Source organism: Bombina bombina, chromosome 7, assembly GCF_027579735.1.
Source record: "Bombina bombina isolate aBomBom1 chromosome 7, aBomBom1.pri, whole genome shotgun sequence".
NCBI lineage: Eukaryota > Metazoa > Chordata > Amphibia > Anura > Bombinatoridae > Bombina > Bombina bombina.
Genome location: NC_069505.1, coordinates 488366829 through 488389406, shown reverse-complemented (window position 1 = coordinate 488389406; position 22578 = coordinate 488366829). Strand labels below are relative to the sequence as shown.

The following is a 22578-nucleotide window of genomic DNA, read 5'->3' as shown; positions in this document are numbered from 1 at the left end:
TCAGGGGTCACCTACAGTACATTAGACACCCAGCACTGCCTGAGCCTGTCCTGATAATGTGCAGTCAGGGATCACCTACATTAGCCACCTTGGCCTATTCTGATAAACTCACGGTCACATGACACTCACCGTATGTAACTCCCATAATAAGCCACAATATTTTTGTGGGAGCAGCTTCTGACCATGAGGACCTCCTTCTGAATCACTGAGAAATCTTCATCTGCCCAGGAAACACAGAGAGACAGGGAAGGGTCAATAACCCAACATCTTTATTGTATGATTAAGATAGAGCATAGCATTTTAAACAACTTCTTTCATATAGTTTGCTTCCTTGTCTTGGAATCCTTTGTTGAAGAGTATACCTAGGAAGGCTTATGAGCAGCAATGCGCTACTGGGAGCTTGCAGCTGATTGGTGCTGCACAAATATTACAGCACCAATCAGCTAGCTCTCAATAGTACATTGGTTCTCTTTCAACAAAGGCTTCCAAAAGAATTAAGCAAATTCTTTTTTGACAATAACTTTTGTATTGATTTCTGAATAATGCAATACAATATAAATGGAAATAACTTTAAAGTCATATGAAAGAGTTCACAGAGATCTGGATAAACAATTACATATAAGATACACCATGTTGTATATGTATAGAGTAGCTACCAACAGTTAGTGGCTGAGACTGGTGTGTAGCAGTGATCACACCCCCTGGGGAGTGGGTTTCGGGTTGCAGAGGGCTCATAAGTTCCTTCTGGATCACCCCAAAAGGGTTCTGGGGTTGGTGCCCATACGTTCGGTATGATAATTAGGATGTAGTCTCTCTGGGCTGAAACTTTATACATTAAAAACCTAGAAGCAATATAAGGGTTCAAAACATAGAGAAACAAAAAGAAGAAAGGGTAACTGAGGGGATGGGGGAGAGACAATTCCGCGTTTAAGATATGGAGTTAGGTTGAGTTGCAATATAGATTTCCATGTGCGCTAAGGTAGTGTAGATCGAGCAGGAAACTTGTGTTGTCAGCTGGCATTAGGGTTGGCTGTAAGAGGTTTGGGGGGGTTTGCAAGGTGTTTGAGTAATAGAATCCCAATAGAATTTGAGATCTGCATAAAATGCAGTTTTGTTCCTTTTGTAATAATCGTACTCTTCAAGCGAGAGCATCTCATCAGTCTTTTGTATCCAATTCTCAAATGTTGGTATTGAGGGGGACTTCTAGTGTAAAGCTATAAGGGATTTCGCGCTATTCAGACCTATGCGTAGGTCCCTCTAATTTTGCATTGAAGTGGTGGAGTCTCATTCAGTAGGTCCATTGTTGGGTTTAGAGAAAATTCCGTGTCAGCTAGCTTTCTCAAGGTGATCTCTACACTGTGCCAAATGGAGCTCAATTTGTGACATGACCACCACCTATGCAACATAGTGCCTTGCATACTGCATTCTCTCCAGCAAAATGCCAAAGAGGTAGGATAAATATTTTTAACTCTGGGGGAGGTGGAGGATTTACGTGTGTTTTGAAAGATTTTCAGCAATTGTTTGGTTTCAAGGTTTGTACCTAAATTGCAATGCCACCGAGCTGTATAGGGAGGAAGCGAGGGGGATTGTGCGTTATGAAGTATGGACTTAGCTAGTGATAGTGACCCTCTAGCAATCTTTCCGAAAAGGCAAATTTGTTCAAAGGAGGTCAGTGTTCTATGAAGGTCTTGTTTATTGTGGGCCGTAAGGATAAAGTGTTGTAATTGGGCATATTTTAGCCATAGAGAAAAGGATCCATAAAGTATTTGTGAAAGTTCTGCTCTGGTTTTATTTACCGTGGTTCAGTAGTTGTGTTACAGGGATAGAGTCCAATAACTCGTTGACTATTATATATTTTTTCCGTGATTCATAGTCTCCCATCAACTCTATATTGGGGAAGATTGGGGGGAGAGTGGCGATACGGGTGTGGATAGAGTCGGGGTCATTTTAATGAGGTGGTCCCACATGTTAAAAATGTATCTATAGAGCGGGGATGATGCGCACAGGGGGGGTGCGTCTAGTTTTGGGGAGCCAACAAAGAGGGCCTGGGTTAGGAGACATGAGTAACTGTGAATCAACTGCCACCCAGGCCTTAGAGCAGAGCTTTCCAAACTTTTCATGTTGGTGACACACTTTTTAAACCTACATCATATCGAGACACGGTAATTAATTCAGTTGTACTAGCAAAAAGGAGGTTAAACTAACTTGTTTTAAAATATACGGACACATACATAAATTATATAATAATAATAATAATATGTATTTACAATTAACAGTATGTATGTGCAAGAATTAAAAAAAGTTTAATAACACCAATAGCTACTTACTATTTTAATGGGATTTATGAGGTTGATGGGATGAACACAATTTCTGAATATTTGGTGGAATATTAGATAAAGACACTCGCATTTCATCATCAAGCATTTCTAAAGCTTCCACTTCCTATCCATATATCAAGAGCAGGAGCAGCAATGCACTACTGGGAGCTAGCTGCAAAAAAAACCCCACTGACTTCAGCTCAGCATTTAAGCTGCCGCCCTCAGAGCTCCGTGAGCCCTACTGACTACTGCCCGCACTGCAAACACACTGCTGTCCCACTCACTGACTACAAATGCAGTCACAAGCCAATTAAGGAGACTACACGTGCAGTCAGGAGCCAATGTGCCGCCAAAGCCGCCAATGGGAATAGTTTCAATTCCCACTGAGCTGCGCCAATTGGTTAAGATGATCTGTGACCCACTAGGTATCAATCTTGTATCAAACATGTGATATACGTAGCAGGCAGGCGGAAAGTCAGAAACCAAAAAAAAAAAATTTGTAAAAATTAAATTTAAAAAAAATTGTGCTGAAGCAGGGACACACCTACACACTGCTGCCGACACACTAGTGTGTCCCGACACACAGTTTGGAAAGCACTGCCTTAGAGTCTCTTCTGCAGTGCCAGTCTAGCAGTCTTTGTAATATTACCGCATGATAATATAAGCTTATACTTGGAAGGCCTAGCCCTTCATTCTGAAGGGACCTATACATAGTTCCTCTCGATATTCTTGGACGGAGTCTACCCCATACAAAGGTGTTTACAGCGCTTTGTAGCTGTTGCATAAAGGTTTTGAGGAGGGTAATAGGCAGAGCCTTCAGTATATACAGGGTTTTGGGTAGTATTGTCATTTTGATGGCCTGTATTCTACACCACCACGATAGGGGTTTATCTTTCCATGTAGACAATGAGTGTTGGATAGAGTGTAAAAGTGGCTGATAGTTGAGGGAGAACCATCGCGATGGATTTGAGGATACTATTCCCAAGTACTTTAAATGTGAATGTTAAATTTTAAATGGGCAGGATCTTTCAGATCTGTAAGAGTACTGGATTTCATGAAAATGTTTAAAAGTTCTGATTTAGTATAATTTATAAGAAAATGTGAAAATTTACTGAATCTGTTGAATTCTAGGGTTAGGGGGGGGGGGATTAAGCCAAGTTTATAATAAAAGTAAATTGGAAAGTTGTTGAAAATTTTATGTTGACACCAGAATTGTTATTGTTTAACCCCTTAATGACCGAGGACGTGCAGGGTACGTCCTCTAAAGGATGTCAGTTAACGACCAAGGACGTACCCTGCACGTCCTCAGTCTGGAAAGCAGCTGGAAGCGATCCTGCTCGCTTCCAGCTGCTTTCCGGTTATTGCAGTAATGCCTCGACATCGAGGCATCCTGCAATAACACTTTCTGGCCATCCGATGCAGAGAGAGCCACTCTGTGGCCCTCTCTGCACCGGACATCGATGGCCGGTATCGTTGGTGGGTGGGAGCCGACTTGGGAGGCGGGTGGGCGGCCATCGGTGAGCTCTGGAAGGTGGAGGGGGGCGGGATCGGGGGCGGAGCCTTCGGGGGCGCGCACGGGGGGTGGCGGGTGGGAACCGCTACACTACAGAAAAAGAGTTACAAGTAAATTGTAAAAAAAATGAAAATAAACTTATTTTTTGAAAAACATCTAAGGGATCTGAAGGGGTGGGGGGTTGTTATTGGGGGGGGGGAAGCTACACTACAGAAAAGGGAATTTTTTTTAATAAAAACAGCATATTTTTCACTAAAATGGGTACTGGCAGACAGCTGCCAGTACCCAAGATGGCACACATTAAGGCAGAGGGGGAGGGTTAGAGAGCTGTTTGGTGGGGGATCAGTGAGGTTGGGGGCTAAGGGGGATCCTACACATAAGCATATGTAAATATGCTATAAAAAAATGCACAAAAAAGCCAAAAATGCACAAAAAATGCACAAAAAAAGCCAAAACCTAAAATTGTGAAAAATGTAACGTTTTTTTAATTTGATCGCATTTGGCGGTGAAATGGTGGCATGAAATATACCAAAATGGGCCTAGATCAATACTTGGGGTTGTCTACTACACTACACTAAAGCTAAAAATACCCCAAAAAGCTCCTTACATGCTCCCTAATTAACCCCTTCACTGCTGGGCATAATACACGTGTGGTGCGCAGTGGCATTTAGCGGCCTTCTAATTACCAAAAAGCAACGCCAAAGCCATATATGTCTGCTATTTCTGAACAAAGGGGATCCCAGAGAAGAATTTACAACCATTTATGCCATAATTGCACAAGCAGTTTGTAAATAATTTCAGTGAGAAACTGAAAGTTTGTGAAAAAATTTGTGAAAAAGTGAACGATTTTTTGTATTTGATCGCATTTGGCGGTGAAATGGTGGCATGAAATATACCAAAATGGGCCTAGATCAATACTTTGGGATGTCTTCTAAAAAAAAATATATACATGTCAATAGATATTCAGGGATTCCTGAAAGATATCAGTGTCCCAATGTAACTAGCGCTAATTTTGGAAAAAAAATGGTTTGAAAATAGCAAAGTGCTACTTGTATTTATGGCCCTATAAGTTACAAAAAAAGCAAAGAACATGTAAACATTGGGTATTTCTAAACTCAGGACAAAATTTAGAAACTATTTAGCATGGGTGTTTTTTGGTGGTTGTAGATATGTAACAGATTTTGGGGTTCAAAGTTAGAAAAAGTGTGTTTTTTTTCCATTTTTCCTCATATTTTATAAATTATTTTATAGTAAATGATAAGATATGATGAAAATAATGGTATTTTTAGAAAGTCCATTTAATGGCGAGAAAAACGGTATATAATATGTGTGGGTACAGTAAATGAGTAAGAGGAAAATTTCAGCTAAACACAAACACCGCAGAAATGTAAAAATAGCCTTGGTCCCAAACGGACAGAAAATGGAAAAGTGATCTGGTCACTAAGGGGTTAAAAAGATAGATAATCCCTTTATTGCCCATTCCCCAGTTTTGCATAACCAATACCGTTATATTAATATACTTTTTACCTCTGTGATTATCTTGTATCTAAGCCTCTGCAGACTGCCCCTTAATTTCAGATCTTTTGACAAACATTTTAGCCAATTAGTGCTGACTCCTAGGTAACTTCACATGCGTGAGCACAATATTATCTATATGACACACATGAACTAACACCTTCTTGTGGTGAAAAACTGTCAAAATGCATTCAGATTAGAGGCGGCCTTCAAGGTCTAAGAAATTAGCATATGAACCTCCTAGGTTTAGCTTTCAACTAAGAATACCAAAAGAAAAAAAGAAAAATTGGTGATAAAAGTAAATTGGAAAGTTGTTTAAAATTTCATGCCCTATCTAAATAATGCAAGTTTATTTTGGACTTGACTGTCCCTTTAACAGCTGCATACACAGAAAGTTTTGCAGACATCTAGGGCGCAATTACATATACGGCGCAGATTTTGGCGCAATCGTGGGAACCCGCGCCGCCCATAATTTCACCTTGCACATCGGGGTATTACATATACTGCGCCGTTAGATGCTAAACTGGCGTAAGTAGGACAAAGTAACTTACGCCAGTATTTTGTCCACGGAAAGTGTAAATAAAGAGTAGCTTTATGCAAATTAGGCTAACACTCGTAAAAATGGACAGATGTCAAATAAAAATGTGACACGTAATTCTGCTATTCAAAATTCATATATAAACCCATGCGCAGCCGCCATTTTCTTCAGTGTGTTTGGATTGTTCGTTGAGCTAGAGAGGCGCAAACAGAGGAGTTAGTTAGGTCACATTGTTGTTTGATTAAGCTTGTACACTTACACATATTTTTATATATTGCACACATATTTTGCATACATACATATACAAAATACACCACACTTTTTTCTAACACCTCACACATTTTATTTGATTTTTACAGTGTGATAGGCTGAGTGTTTGGTTGTGATTGAACTGGGAGTGTGAGTGTGTGTAGTGTGATTTAGTGTGAGGATGGCAGGGAGAGGTAAGGAGGAGGGAAGGAGGGGAGAGGAGTGGCAGGGAGAGGAGTATTGGAGAGGACAGGAGGAGGAGAGGACAGGAGGAGCAGTCCCCCCCCCTTCAGGGAATAAGTGGAGTGGGGAGAGCTAGAAGGGATGATGGGAGGGGAGATGCCCGAAAGCCCCAGAGAGCAGGCACATCTAGGAGAGGGACAGAGGGTGCACATGGGGACAGAAGTGGGGAGGAGGGAGAGGATAGGGAGGAACCCACACGAGGGACATCACAGGGAGGAAGCCAAGAGTCCATGGAGGATGAGAGGCTGAGATGTCCAAACTTCTCATTTGATGAAAATGTTGCCCTTGTCCAGGCCATCATGGACAATTACAGTGCCCTCTTTGGGCAGGAGAAGGGCAAAGGCATTGCCAAAAAGCGAAAAACGGCATGGTTGGCGGTAGAGGATGCCGTCAACAGTGTGGCCCCGCAGAGGAAGACTGTTGAGGGCCTGAAAAAGCGGTGGAATGACTGCAAGAGGCGGGTCAAAGAAAAGATGGGGCAGGAAGCTATGTACCAGAAGGGAACAGGCGGTGGTCCATCCCTGGATATAGAGTATAACACCTGGCACAAGATGATACACAGGTCCCTGAGTATCACAGCAGTCCGTGGACTTCCAGGGGCTTGTGACTCAGGGGCTGCAACCACAGCACATCATGCTGGTGAGTAACATCCCACACACCTGTATTATATGTATTTGAGATATAACATCCTTTAATATCACACATTCATGTACACGAGGAGAATGGTGTTTGGCCTACTAACAAAAACATCTACAATTATATTTGACATTACTGCTACTTAACACAATGCAATTCATGATATGAGGTGGAATAGTGCCATACTAACATGTCTCAGAATAACAGTTTGACATGAGAATCAGTATAGGCCCTAGCATGTATCAATGTATATTGTATGCCCACGTGGATATATATCTGACTGTACTAATCCCTCTCATCCTTTGATTCCTGTCACAAGGATACAAACATCCATGCCACCAGTCTTCAGGTAACCGCAAGAGCAGTATGCTCGCAGGTATGAGCGCGGTTGGATGGCTTCAGTTGAGGATCTGGGAGTGATGCCACCACCATTGCCATATGACCCTTGGCAAGATTCCTGGCCAGAGGAATATCCTCCCTTTGGCTTTGAGGGGGAGCCAAGATAGCCACAAAGGGTCCATGTATTTACCCCCCCACACACAACACAATCTCATGGCAGTCAGGGATTTTACCCACAGACAATGTCACAGGAAGTGCCAATTGGACAGGCTGAGTGGTCACACACTGGTCATCAGTGGGACTATCAGCCAACCATGAGAGCTCCACCATGATCAGCAAGCTCCACCATCATCAGCAATTGGATGAGCTCCACCATCGGCAGATGGAAATATAGCAGAATCTACAGCTGCACCTCAAGCACCATCAGATGCAGGTGACCCTGCCCCATATGAACCATCAGATGCAGGTGACCCTGCCCCACATGAACCAGCAGTTGAAGCTGACCCTGCGCCTCCAGCAACAGCAGATGCAGGTGACCCTGTCCCACAAGCACCTAGAAGCCCTGCTGCTCAAGAGCCTGTGGATGCATTGTATTCTCCCCTGGGTGAGGAATACATTGCACTCCAGAGGAGGCTCATAACCAGCACCAAGAGCATACAAAGAGGCCAAGAGAGGTTCTTCAGGAACCATGAAAGGTTCATCAGGAGCCAAGAGAGGATACAACAACGTAGCATAGAGCTACAGAGGGACATGGCAGCATCATTAAGTGCAAGTGTTCATAACCAGTCACAGATAATGAAAATTCTGTCTGATATGCAGATGCAAATCAGTGATGTGCGGTGAGGTCAGAGGCTGGTGAGGCAGTGGCTAGGAATCGGATACGCCTTCATTATTTAGATATCCTTTGTTGAAGAAATAGCAATGCACATGGGTGAGCCAATTGCATGAGGTATGTATATGCAGCCACCAATCAGTAGCTACTGAGCATATTAAGATATGATTTTCAACAAAGGATATCTGATTTTCTTCATTCTTTTGATATCCTTTGTTGAAAATCATATCTAAATATGCGCAGTAGCTACTGAGCATATTTAGATATGATTTTCAACCAAGGATATCAAAAGAATGAAGAAAATCAGATATCCTTTGTTGAAAATCATATCTAAATATGTGCAGTAGCTAATGAGCATATTTAGATATGATTTCCAACAAAGGATATCTGATTTTCTTCATTCTTTTGATATCCTTTGTTGAAAATCATATCTAAATATGCACAGTAGCTAATGAGCATATTTAGATATGATTTTCAACAAAGGATATCTGATTTTCTTCATTCTTTTGATATCCTTTGTTGAAAATAATATCTAAGTATGCGCAGTATCTAATGAGCATATTTAGATATGATTTCAACAAAGGATATCAAAAGAATGCAGATAATCAGATATTAGATGTAAATTGGAAAGTTATTTAACACTATTTCCCTAAAGTTTTCAGGAAAAGCTTATAGAAGCAGAAGCAGCTACTTCAATGTCTTAGGACAGCATAGCTTGGGAGGTTTGTTCAGCACAGCAAGCATATCATAATAGTTTACCTCCCAACATTTCCAGGAAAGGAAGCAGGTGAGGGAGACTTGTGCACAGCCACAGAGAGAGTGTGTGGGTGTCTTGTAGGTGGGGCTAAAATTCCCACGCTTTACAGGCCTGACTGTTTATGTTTTGACGTTTTGATCTCAACTGCACTCATGGCTGCTGCACTGCACTGACTGCAGCCTTATTTTACAAAATATACAACTTAGCCACCCGACCCGGTCCCACGTTCAGAACGTCTTACTCTTACTATTTTTTTTAGTAACTGTTTTTGTCAGTGCTAGCCGCTATTATACTGTGTATTTTTCAAACCAATTTATAAGTTATGACATTTATTAAAATAACCGCATTAAACGAGGTTAATAAATCTCATAACTTATAAATTGGTGTGAAAAACACCACAGTATAACTATAGCTGCCACTGACAAAAACAGTTACTAAAAAATAGTAAAAGTAAGACGTTCTGAAGTCTGTCTGAACTTGTCACGACGAGTACATTTTGCTGCTGCAGTGCTGCTGCCTAACTGCCAAGTTTAAAACAATGGTGTGGGTGAAGCGCTGAATCTTAATCTCCAAAGCCTCACTATAAAACTATCCCCTTCCTGGATAGTAACAATTAGAATAATAGATTTTAAAAAGTGGGCGCTTAAAGCAGGAGATTCAGTAGATATGCACAAATTACAATTTCCTCTGTAGGGAATAGATCAGACTATGGGGGATGATGTCCAAACTACTGCCGTTCAGAAATCTTAATAAACAAATCTGATATATTTAAATATTTTTATTTAATATATTTAAATGTTTCAAGAACAATTCAAAAATTCAAAAACAATAATTAATATTCAAGATTAAAACAATAATTCATATTCAAAATCTAAAACAATATCCATTCACTTCCAACTATAGTTGCTCTTTCAGCCGTACACACACTCCCTCAAACACTCCCTAAAACAATATAGTAAAGATGGTTATAAAAACAATATAAATGCAATAACAACAGTATAAATGCAAGCTTGAATAAGTGTCAAAAACCAGAAGTAGCAATATATTCCCAAAAGGGATCAACAGGTAATATTGTCTATTCCTGATAACAAAGTTGTGCACAGTATTTTTACACAAGTCCGCTACAGCAAGGTGAGGTGCCAGGTCTTAGTATCTTTAAAATTGATTAACCCCAAATGAGAACAGCCGTCGGTCTTTTTTCACCGGCGCTGTATTCAGTTTGCAAAAAAGGGGGGTAGTCCGTAAGACTTCAGTACTTTACGAAGATCTCCGTTACGGTCCTGTATATTTAGAGGCTATCCGCCTTCTTACCGTTACTCCACTGTATTTCAACCGTTCTGCTGCAAACAATTGACCGCACACCGGCGGCTTCCAAGACTCCTACGTCACCTGGTATCCGGAACCTCCAGGTGAATCAGACTTGCGCAAGTCTATTACGAGGTGTAGGAAGACCTCTAGTCCTGATTCTGTGACCGCTCTTTAGTACTTACACAGTACGCGGTTGAAAGATCCTCCAGTCTTTGTCTATCAAATAGACTTGTAGCAGAAAAAGACAGTTTGTTTGTGTAGTGACAGGGTAATTTTTCTACGCGTTTCAACCCGTGTGGGTCTTTATCAAGATACTTTACCCTGCACCTGTGCTCTCTTAAAAACCCCGCTGTAGCTCCTGATTTGTCAGTTGTTCATTTCCTTCCAGTTTACGTTAAATGTGGGAATCAATACAGACACATGCTTCATCAATTGCAAACCACTTCATACTCATAAACCAATTCATATATAGACTATTACAATTTGGAATCCAACAAATTAATATATCCATAATAAAATACTACTCTAAAATCTGATGAATTTGAAACATAACAAACATTAAGGAAAAAGGAATATCAAAAGATATTAACTTAAGGGGGGGGTTATATGTTTCAAATACTGGTGATAACTATCACAGGGCATGGGAAGTAAACAATAAATATTATAAAAACCAGTATAATTTAGTGGTGGGTGTGGACAAACAAAGGAATATAATATTGGGTATAGGTAATAAATCTAATAAATATTGTATTTCGATAGCTCATTATAAAAAAAAAAAAAATAATATAACACTTACATTATATAATAAGTTACCATAAAATTCACATTTTAAAAATTACATTAAAAAAGGGGCCAATTCTAATTCTGAGTTGAGGCCATTGGGGTACAGGGTATTAAAATTATAAATTAACTCAGCTTCTCTCTTTAAAAGTTTATTTTCAAAATTGCCCCCCCTCCAATCCTTCCTTACCAAACACAATCCCCAAAATGTGAGATCCTTGATGTTATTTTTATGTGTCTCTCTAAAATGTTGGTATAAATGTGTATCCAACTTCCCCTTTTCTATATTCCATAGATGTTCCCTAACCCTATCTCTCAGCATCCTAGTTGTTTCCCCAATATAAAAATATTTACAAGAACATTGTAACATGTACACTACACCTTTACTATTGCACCTAATTATATCCTTGATCTTATATTCTTTGTCCATACCTGGGATCACTACATCCTTCTTTTTAGTCCCATTTCTACAGGCTTTACAAGTAACACAGGGAAAGAAGCCTCTTATTTCCTCTCCTTTTAGATCCTTATCTTTCAGGGGTCTTTCTTTTTTCCGTTTAAATTCGCTAGGAGCTAAAATTGTTTTAAAATTTTTTGTTTTTTTATACACAATTCTTGGGTATGGGGGGAGCTTATCTCCAATCACAGGATCATTTTTTATAAGGTGCCAGTGCTTTCTTAGGATTTTCCTCATCATCCCATGATCCTCACTATATGTGGTGATAAATGGAACATCTATCATTTCTTTATTCACAAATTTTCTATTTTTATATTCCAAAAGGGAATTTCTCTCTGTGTCCCTAGCCCTTGTGATAGCTGCTTTAATATTCTTCTCCTGATAGCCTCTATCTCTAAACCTATCTTCCAATATTTCTATTTGTTCCTCGAAATCCATTAATCTGGAACAATTTTTTCGAATCCTCAGGCATTGGCCAACCGGAATATTATCTATCCATTTCTTATAGTGGCAGCTAGTGGCATGGATGTAGTTATTTGCATCCGTGGGCTTAAAATGGGTTTTAGTTATACATTCTTTATTTTCCACAACTAGATCTAAATCTAGGAAAGTTATTTTCTCTTTACTGATATTATAAGTAAAAGTCAGGCCCCTATCGTTACTGTTCATAGTGTTAAATAAATCTATGAGAGACTCTTCACTTCCACGCCAAATGATTAAAATGTCATCTATGTATCTTTTAAAAAGCACGAGATTCGCACCGAGCTCCGCAAACTGGAGAAACCTCTGTTCCCATTCTCCCATAAACAAATTTGCGTAGCTCGGCGCGAATCTCGTGCCCATGGCTGTACCTTCTATTTGCTGGAAATAATTACCATCAAAGGAAAAATAATTGTGCTCCAATATAAAACTAATACTCTCTAATATAAATTCCTTCTGATCCTCAACTATACTTTCGTCTTTAGATAAAAAATATTCCACAGCTTCCAATCCTAAATTGTGTTTAATATTTGTGTACAAAGATGACACATCACAGGTGGCCATAAAATAGCCATCCTCCCATTCTATTTCTTTCAGTATTCTTAAAACACTAGTAGAGTCTTTTAAGTAAGAATCTAAAGTTCCTACATATTTTTGGAGGAATTTGTCCACGTACTGAGAAAGGTTAGATGTGATAGAATCAATCCCCGAGACGATAGGCCTCCCAGGGGGATTAACTAGACTTTTATGCACCTTAGGCAAAAAGTAAAATATGGGGATCCTAGGATGTTGTGGTTTAATATATAAATATTCTTTTTCTGTTAAAATCCCTTTATCCTTCCCTTTATCTATAATTTTAAGTAATTTAATTATAAACTTTTTAGTTGGATCCATATCTAGCTTCCTATAAGTCTTTCTATCGTTTAATAGTCTCTCGGCCTCATTTTTATAGTTTTTACTGTCCATAATGACCAGGCCTCCTCCTTTATCTGCCATTTTGAATGTGATATCACTGTTATTTTGAAGTTGTTCTAGCAATTCTTTGTCCTTTTTATTTAAATTTCTTTTATATTTATTCTTTCTTCCTTCACTTTTCCTTAGGTCCATTAGGACCATTTTTTCGAAGGTTTCTAAATTGCTTCCTCTATCATTTTTCGGATAGAAGTTTGACTTCAATTTTAAATTAGTATGTTCAAAAATACTGTGCACAACTTTGTTATCAGGAATAGACAATATTACCTGTTGATCCCTTTTGGGAATATATTGCTACTTCTGGTTTTTGACACTTATTCAAGCTTGCATTTATACTGTTGTTATTGCATTTATATTGTTTTTATAACCATCTTTACTATATTGTTTTAGGGAGTGTTTGAGGGAGTGTGTGTACGGCTGAAAGAGCAACTATAGTTGGAAGTGAATGGATATTGTTTTAGATTTTGAATATGAATTATTGTTTTAATCTTGAATATTAATTATTGTTTTTGAATTTTTGAATTGTTCTTGAAACATTTAAATATATTAAATAAAAATATTTAAATATATCAGATTTGTTTATTAAGATTTCTGAACGGCAGTAGTTTGGACATCATCCCCCATAGTCTGATCTATTCCCTACAGAGGAAATTGTAATTTGTGCATATCTACTGAATCTCCTGCTTTAAGCGCCCACTTTTTAAAATCTATTATTCTAACTGCCAAGTTTGCCAACAATCATCTGCCAATGCCTTAACCAATTCCAATAACCATACCACAATTCCTGTGTTATACATAACACAATTTACATGACAGATTTACATGACAATTTTGCATGACAGAGAGAGTAAGTGTGTGTGTGTGCATGACAGAGAGAGTAAGTTGGTGTGTGTGCTGTGCATGACAGAGAGAGAGAGAAAGTGTCAGTGAGTGTGTTTGTGACAGAGAGAGAGAGAGTAACAGAGATCCAGCTAGAATGTAGTAGTCATTCAATTTATTTTATAGGCATGGCTGGAAATTTCCATTTTACACTAGTCCAATGTTTATAAAAAATTGCAGAGACAGGACACATACACACACACACAAATATACAGTGATACTCTGATACACACACTCATACTCATACACACACACACTCACTCATACACACAGATATACACTGAAACACACACACACACTCATACCCACACACTCACTCATACACACACAGATATACACTGATACACACACATATATACACTGATACACGCATACACACACACACAGATATACATTGATACACACACAGATATACACTGATACACACACATATATACACTGATACACGCATACACACACACACAGATATACATTGATACACACACAGATATACACTGATACACACACATATATACACTGATACACGCATACACACACACACAGATATACATTGATACACACACAGATATACACTGATACACACACATATATACACTGATACACGCATACACACACACACAGATATACATTGATACACACACAGATATACACTGATACACACACATATATACACTGATACACACGCATACACACACACACAGATATACTCTGATACACACACATATATACACTGATACACACGCATACACACACAGATATACATTGATACACACACAGATATACACTGATACACACACGCATACGCACACACACTCATACCCACACACACTTACTCATACACACACACAGATATACACTGATACACACACAGATATACACTGATACACGCATACACACACACACAGATATACATTGATACACACACAGATATACACTGATACACACACATATATACACTGATACACACACATACACACACACACAGATATACACTGATACACACACATATATACACTGATACACACGCATACACACACACACACACACAGATATACATTGATACACACACAGATATACACTGATACACACACGCATACGCACACACACTCATACCCACACACACTTACTCATACACACACACAGATATACACTGATACACACACAGATATACACTGATACACACGCATACACACACACATAGATATACACTGATACACACGCATACACACACTCACTCATACACACACAGAGAGCCAGAAGGTGAAGGAAGTTAATGAAAACAGCTCTTTTACTTTTTTTAAATCCAGTAGCTGTCAATGAGTGTCCACGCCAAGATACTATGGTGATAGAGAGAGTCTGTGACATTGTGTCTGGGCACTCTGTGTCAGTTACTGAATTTAAAAAAAGTAAAACAGCTGTTCTCATTATTGAGAATATGAGGTAGGATGTTCCTTGGAAGTTCATAAGTTAGTGAAAGAGTTCAGTCATTTAACTCCTTACTTATTTCACTCATTAGTAATATGATAAAAAAAAAACAAAGTGTGATTGACTGGACCTGACAACCTCAGAACTATGATCTTATTTTTAGGTAGAGGGTGAATGGAGGCTTCAGAGCATTTGGCATATGATTCAGGTGCCCATTAGTGCACAGTTCAGAGGTTCCTGATCTGTGCACTGATTGGCATCTCAATGCCAAATGCTCTGAAGTCTACAAGGGTATAATTTGATCACATTTTGGAACTACTTCAAATGTCCTGCATTCAATAAATATATACTTGTATATGTATTTATTTATGCAGAACACATTTTATTTAGAAAAAAGGTATATGATACATTTTGATATGTGTGCTAAACTTAATATAAATAAAATGTGCTGCATAATAAATATATTGGGGGGGGGGGACATTTTTCAGATTGAAAGGGGGACAAAATAAATCATGAAAGTAAATTTTTATTTTTGTGTTTTATTAAGCATTGCATGCATGCTGCTGTGCCACTAGAAGAACTGTTCAAGGCTAGAAGATTTAGAACTGTTTGTTTTTTGGAATGCCCCTTTAAAACATATATTTTGCCTAATGCCTATATATATATATAGTTAGTTATTATTTACAGTGTTTATGGTGAGATGGATTAGGAATATAGTTTTGCTAATTTAAACATTTCTTTTCATAGCCTCACTGTCCTAAATCAGTTGCAGATTGATTTCTAACGATTAACAGGGGCCATTGCTGGGCACAGTTTGTTGGGTCCTGGTGTACAAATTTCAAAAAGTAAGGGAGATCTATTTATGTTTGCAATGCAACCCAACTCATACAAAAATGTCCTTTTTTTTTAACCTTTTTAAGCTTAAGCCTATAAGTGTGGGTGACTGACTGGGAGGCAGACGGCAGTTCATCCTTTAAGGCTAGCTTGGATATTTCAATGGCCCTCTCCGGCAGCATTCAGCTCCTTCACTTACCTTTGTCGTTGTCGTTGTCGTCGTCGCATCGGGCTGCCTGACTCAAATCCACACCGGCCGCATCAACCTGACCACCAATGCGGCTGCGCAACAATTTCCCGCCCGGCAACTCAGCCTAGAGACTCAGACATACTGATGCCTGATTGGCTGAGCGGCCGGGCAGGCAGGGCTCAGGGCTCCCGAGGCTAGCCTCCGGTGGGAGCAGTTATGGGCTGCATTAGAGACTGCTGCATTAGTTTTTATTCCCCACTGGGTGGCAGTCTTTAAAGCAGCCCATAACATAATTACATTCATATTGCGCAATGGAAGGACAGCTGGCCTCATACCTTCTTGCGCAATATGAATGCAATGTAGTAAGTAAAGTTAAATTAAATAAACAATAAAAAGCATAATTTGGTGGAGGGGTGGGGGGGTAGGGGGGGTCACCTTTCATATGTAAAAAAAAAAAAAAGAAGAAAAAAAAACAAAAATTTTTTTTTATTTTTTTTAATGAAAAAATAGATGTAATTCCCACATTGGCCAGGGGAGGCGCTGCCTCCCCTGCCTCTAATGAATGCACGTCACTGAATTGCAAATGGACAATAGATGGAGAGAACAAAATCAACTCTTGGGTGTGTTGGTTGAGCACTTTACACACCAGCAGGACACTGCCTCCAGCCTATCATCTGTGGCCAGCACACAAGCAGAAACAGCAGAATCTTCTCAAACCAGGAGAACTAGGAAATCCACTACAGTCACCTCAGCTCCCTCATCCAAGAAGCCAAAAAATAAATAAATATTCTTATAGTTCACCATAAATCTTGTCCTCTGTTATTTACCATATAATTGTCATCCACATCCATGTGACGTGTGTTTTAGTACACTAATATTGTTAAAATATATAATATGACCTGTGTGGAAAATGCAATAAAAACAGGTAATATTATCATGTTTATTACATATTCTTTTACTATAACTCACATCCACAATAGTTGTTTATGAAGGGTACATATAGTAATATTCACTAAAAAAATCAATGTATCTCACATCCAATATAAATTGACACATGGGTATATATAATAGTGATGTTACTGATAGGGTGTGCATTATCAGGTGTTTTAAGGCTGCAGATGAGAGGTTGTGTTGTCTGTGATTGGTTTGACACAATTGCAAAGAGGTGGCCTTCAAGAAGGTATTAGAAATTATCATATGAGCCATCCTAGGTTTAGCTTTCAACTAAGAATACCAAGAGAACAAAGCAAGTGTTAGGATTAAATCTGAAAGTAGTTTGAAATAACATGCCCTATTTGAAACAAGAAGGTTTTCTTTGGACTTGACTGTCTCTTTATATATTTTGGCATCAATGCCAAGCTGTGTTAGCATTAGAATAAATTACACTCCAGTGGGTTCTAAAGAGATGAAGGTAATACAATTATGATTTCCCATTGTTCTCTCCTCCAAGTATTGTTGATTGTTTTGAGAACAAATTTAAAGTAAATAAGCAAGTATATGTCCACAATGTGATAAAGTACCTACAAGCTCAATCCATTTGATTATGTTGTGGCTTCAAACAACAAAATCAGCTATTTCAAATACACAAACCTTAAAAAAACAATATCATAGTATACTGTCCCTTTAACCTTGAGATGCTGCTTAAATGTATGTGTTTGTTAAGGCTTCCATGGAGTTACGTTGCTTTTTTAGTCAGTGCAAGGGTTGCTGCACCTGCAATATGTGGTGAGATGAGAATGGAGTAGATTTTCTGAATTCTGCGTGCGTCGGTCCTTACAATGTATATTGGATACCAAATTGCGTGGCTGTTCTATGTTAGTCTATGGCAGAGCTTTCCAAACTTTTCATGTTGGCGACACACTTTTAGACCTACATCATTTTGCGACACAGTAATTCAGTTGTACAAGCAAACAGGAGGAGGTTAAAGGGACACTGAACCCAATTTTTTTTTCTTTTGTGATTCAGATAGAGCATGCAAATTTAAGCAACTTTCTAATTTACTCCTATTATCAATTTTTCTTCGTTCTCTTGCTTTCTTTATTTGAAAAGGAAAGCATCTAAGCAATTTGTTTTGGTGGTTCAGAACAATGGAAAGCACTTGTTTATTGGTGGGTGAATTTATCCACCAATCAGCAAGAACAACAGTGTGTTCACCAAAAATGGGCCGGCATCTAAACTTACATTCTTGCATTTCAAATAAAGATGCCAAGAGAATGAAGAGAATTTGATAATAGGAGTAAATTAGAAAGTTGCTTAAAATTGCATGCTCTATCTGAATCACAAAAGAAAAAATGTGGGTTCAGTGTCCCTTTAAATTAACTTGTTTTAAGAGATACAGACACATACATAAATTATATAATAACAAAATATATTTACAAGTAACAGTATGTCCGTGCAAGAATGGAAAAAAAAGTTTAATAACACCAATAGCTACTTACTATTTTAATGGGATGTATGAGGTTTATGGGATGAACAGTTTCTGAATATTTAGTGGAATATTAGCTAAAGAGACTCACATTTTATCATCAAGCATTTTTAAGCTTCCACTTCCTATTTATATATCAAGAGCAGAAGCAGCAATGCACTACTGGGAGCTAGCTGCAAAAACAAAACAAAACACTGACTTCTGACTTCAGCTCAGCGTTTAAGCTGCCGCCCTCAGAGCTCTGCGAGTCCAACTGACTTCTGCCTGCACTGCAAACTCACTGCTGTACCACTCACTGACTACATGAGCCGATTGAGGAGACTACACGTGCAGTCAGGAGCCAATGTGCCGCCAATGGGAATAGTTTCAGTTCCCACTGAGCTGCGCCAACAGGTTAAGATGATCTGTGACCCACTAGGTATCAATCACGTGTCAACCATGTGATATGCGTAACAGGCAGGCAGAAAGTCGGAAACCAAAAAAAAAAATTTTTTTTAAATTAAAAGAAATTAGTGCTGAAGCAGGGACAGACCTACACACTGCCGACGACACACTAACATGTCATAACACAGTTTGGAAAGCACTGGTCTATGGGGATAATAATTACGGCCGAAGGGTGACATATACGCACGTAACTTGTATGCTACGCTGTATATGTAATACCAAAATCGCGTAAAATCCGGCGGCGGCGGCTTTTGCGTGCGATGCTGCATATGTAATGGAGCCCCTAGAAGGTAACCCACAAGGAATATGCATAGTTAGGAATTAAAGGGACAGTGTTCAATTAAAAAAAACAAACAGTTTACTTCATATTCTTGGTATCTTTTAAAATCTATTTCCTTTTCATGAGAGCCCACTGAAGTAGACTCAGGAGCATGCATGTGTCCTGAGCATGTGCACTATATAACAGCACTTTTAATAACAATGTTATACACAGTAAGAAATAAGCTAAATTGAACAAAAGATACCAAGAGATGCAGGTATTTTTGCAGTGGAAATTATATCCTCTAATTCACAGAGCGCTGCTGTTTCCACTCAGGACCACCGGTGGTCTGCAGCTCTCGTATAATACTTATGATAACTACGTGTCTGACCACTTTAAAAAGGGTTAAACATACAGCATTACAAAATCTCACACACACACACTCCCATACAACACACATTTACACAACACACACCACACACACTCTCATACAACACACACACTCTCATATAACACACACACACCACACACACTCTCATACAATACACACACACACACCACACACACTCTCATACAACACACACACACTCATACAATACACACACTCTCATATAACACACACACCACACACACTCTCATACAACACACACACACCACACACTCTCATATAACACACACACTCATACAACACACACACTCTCATACAACACACACACACATACAACACACACACTCTCATACAACACACACACACCACACACACTCTCATACAACACAAACACACACACTACACACTCATACAACACACACACTCTCATACAACACACACACACCACACACACTCATACAACACACACACACCACAAACACTCTCATACAACACACACACTCTCATACAACACACACACACACCACACACTCTCATACAACACACACACTCTCATACAACACACACACACACTCTCATACAACACACACACTCTCATACAACACACACACACTCTCATACAACACACACACACTCTCATACAACACACACACACTCTCATACAACACACACTCACACCACACGCTCTCATACAACACACACACACTCATATAACACAAACACACACCTCACACTAATATAACACACAATACACACTCTCATACAACACACATACCACACACAAGTCGCGACCCAGTAAACATGGTGTTGCGACCCAGTAATGGATCCTGACCCGTGGTTTGAAGAACACTGATTTAGATCATGATAGTAGTGTACATACGTGGGTTAAAATTGCCATAGATGTTTTTCTTTCCTGGGTACTAATGATAAATTCTTACTTTTCCTTTATAAGAGAATACATTCATGTGGGGGTTCATAAAACCCTTAGGAGATTACCCAAGAGGTATCTGCAAGATAGATAGGTGCTATACCTACCATACTAATATACCCAAATATAAGAAGATTTATAAGATTGAATAGGTGACTCAAAATGTACCTAATATACAAAACTAAACTAATATATTTATGTACAATGGTAAAATGTCATAGATAATACTGTTACCCCTTCGTTCACATCAGATATCAAATCTATTTCTTTAATCAATGGTATTGTGCTACTTAAAGGGATAGGAAAGTCAAAATTAAACGTGCATGATTCCGATAGAGCACGTCATTTTAAGACACTTTTAAATTCACTTCTATTTTCAAATGTGCTTCGTTCTCTTAGTATCCCTTGTTAAAAAATGAATACGCACATATCCTACACTAGTGAGGTGTCTATGCCTAAATGCATTATAATTTAATATGGAGCATAAAGAAAATAAAGGCAGGGGGTCAAATAACATCTGTTACTGGCAGCCAAGGGGTAAAATTACTGCTCAGTTTTTAACATTATACATCATGGGATCAAGAGTGGGGCTAAGGTAAAGCTTTTAGGGTGCATTTTTTTTACCTTTCCCACAATTGTGCCTAGTCACCAAAACATTGTCTAGCATTTTGTGGAGAACAGCTGGCAACCTTATTTGCAACGGTTTAGCAATCATTTTTTCCCTTTTGTTCCAATGTTTTTGACAACAATGATTTGATGTGACATATTGCTAATATGTAAACAACAGACAATGGGCCAGATTACAAATGGTGCACTAATTAATTCTGACACTCCAGCGTTAATTGCGCTAGAAAAAAATTTTGTGCGCACTAACCGGAAGAGTGCAAAAAGCCGAACTTAGAATATTGTGTGTGCATTCACCTAGTCCCCCATAGAAGACAATGGAGAAAAAAGTGGAAAAACCCCCACCCTGTTGCAAACCCTATTGCATATTGGAACAATATATATCCATACCTACTGTATATATACAGTATATATATATATATATATATATATATATATATATATATATATATAGACATAGAGGAATATCTATTTATAAATACATAGAACATATTCTGCTATGTACAAAAACAAATGTGATGGTGCACTAAAAAGGATAAAAGTCCCAGGTAATCACGGTGGTAATGCTCAGCAGGTGAACCTCAGGGAAAAAAGAATAAACACATACAGTGAAGTTCTGTGGTTATGTGAAATTTACAGCAGAACCTAGAAAGGCACTCACATTGTCTAGAGCTTCAAAATCAAGCTCTAGATATAAAGACACAGGAAGCTCCTAATAGGAGGCAAAGCAAAGAAGGATGTTCCAGCTCCAAAGGATGAATCAGAAGTGGTTAAAAAGTATAACAAATTTATTAAAAACAAGTTACAAGGCATATACTGAGACTGTCCCAATCATAGAATACTACAAACAAAAGACTGTGTGAATCACAATGTCCAGATTGCTCTGTTAGTCCGGTAAGGAACAAGGCTCCGCCCCTTTTGTATCCTTCTTTGCTTTGCCTCCTATTAGGAGCTTCCTGTGCCTTTACATCTAGAGCTTGATTTTGAAGCTCTAGACAATGGGGCCTATCTATCAAGCTCCGAATGGAGCTTGATGCCCCGTGTTTCTGGTGAGCCTGCATGCCCGCCAGAAACAGCAGTTATGAAGCAGCGGTCACAAAGACTGCTGCTCCATAACCCTGTCCGCCTGCTCTGAGCAGGCGGACAGACATCGCCGGAATTCAACCCGATCGAGTACGATCGGGTTGATTGACACCCCCCTGCTGGCGGTCCATTGGCCGCGAGTCTGCAGGGGGCGGCGTTGCA

General features: G+C 39.0%; 1 protein-coding gene across 2 annotated transcripts in view; it reads right to left on the bottom strand.

Moving 5' to 3' along the window:
- The window catches only part of MAP4K1 (mitogen-activated protein kinase kinase kinase kinase 1), a 290702-nt gene that overhangs the window by 207073 nt on the left and 61051 nt on the right, over positions 1-22578 (bottom strand). For both annotated transcript variants that reach the window (XM_053721618.1, XM_053721619.1), the window contains exon 3: positions 130-220. In XM_053721618.1, the coding sequence (XP_053577593.1) occupies positions 130-220 (91 nt within the window). The remainder of the gene's footprint in view (positions 1-129; positions 221-22578) is intronic.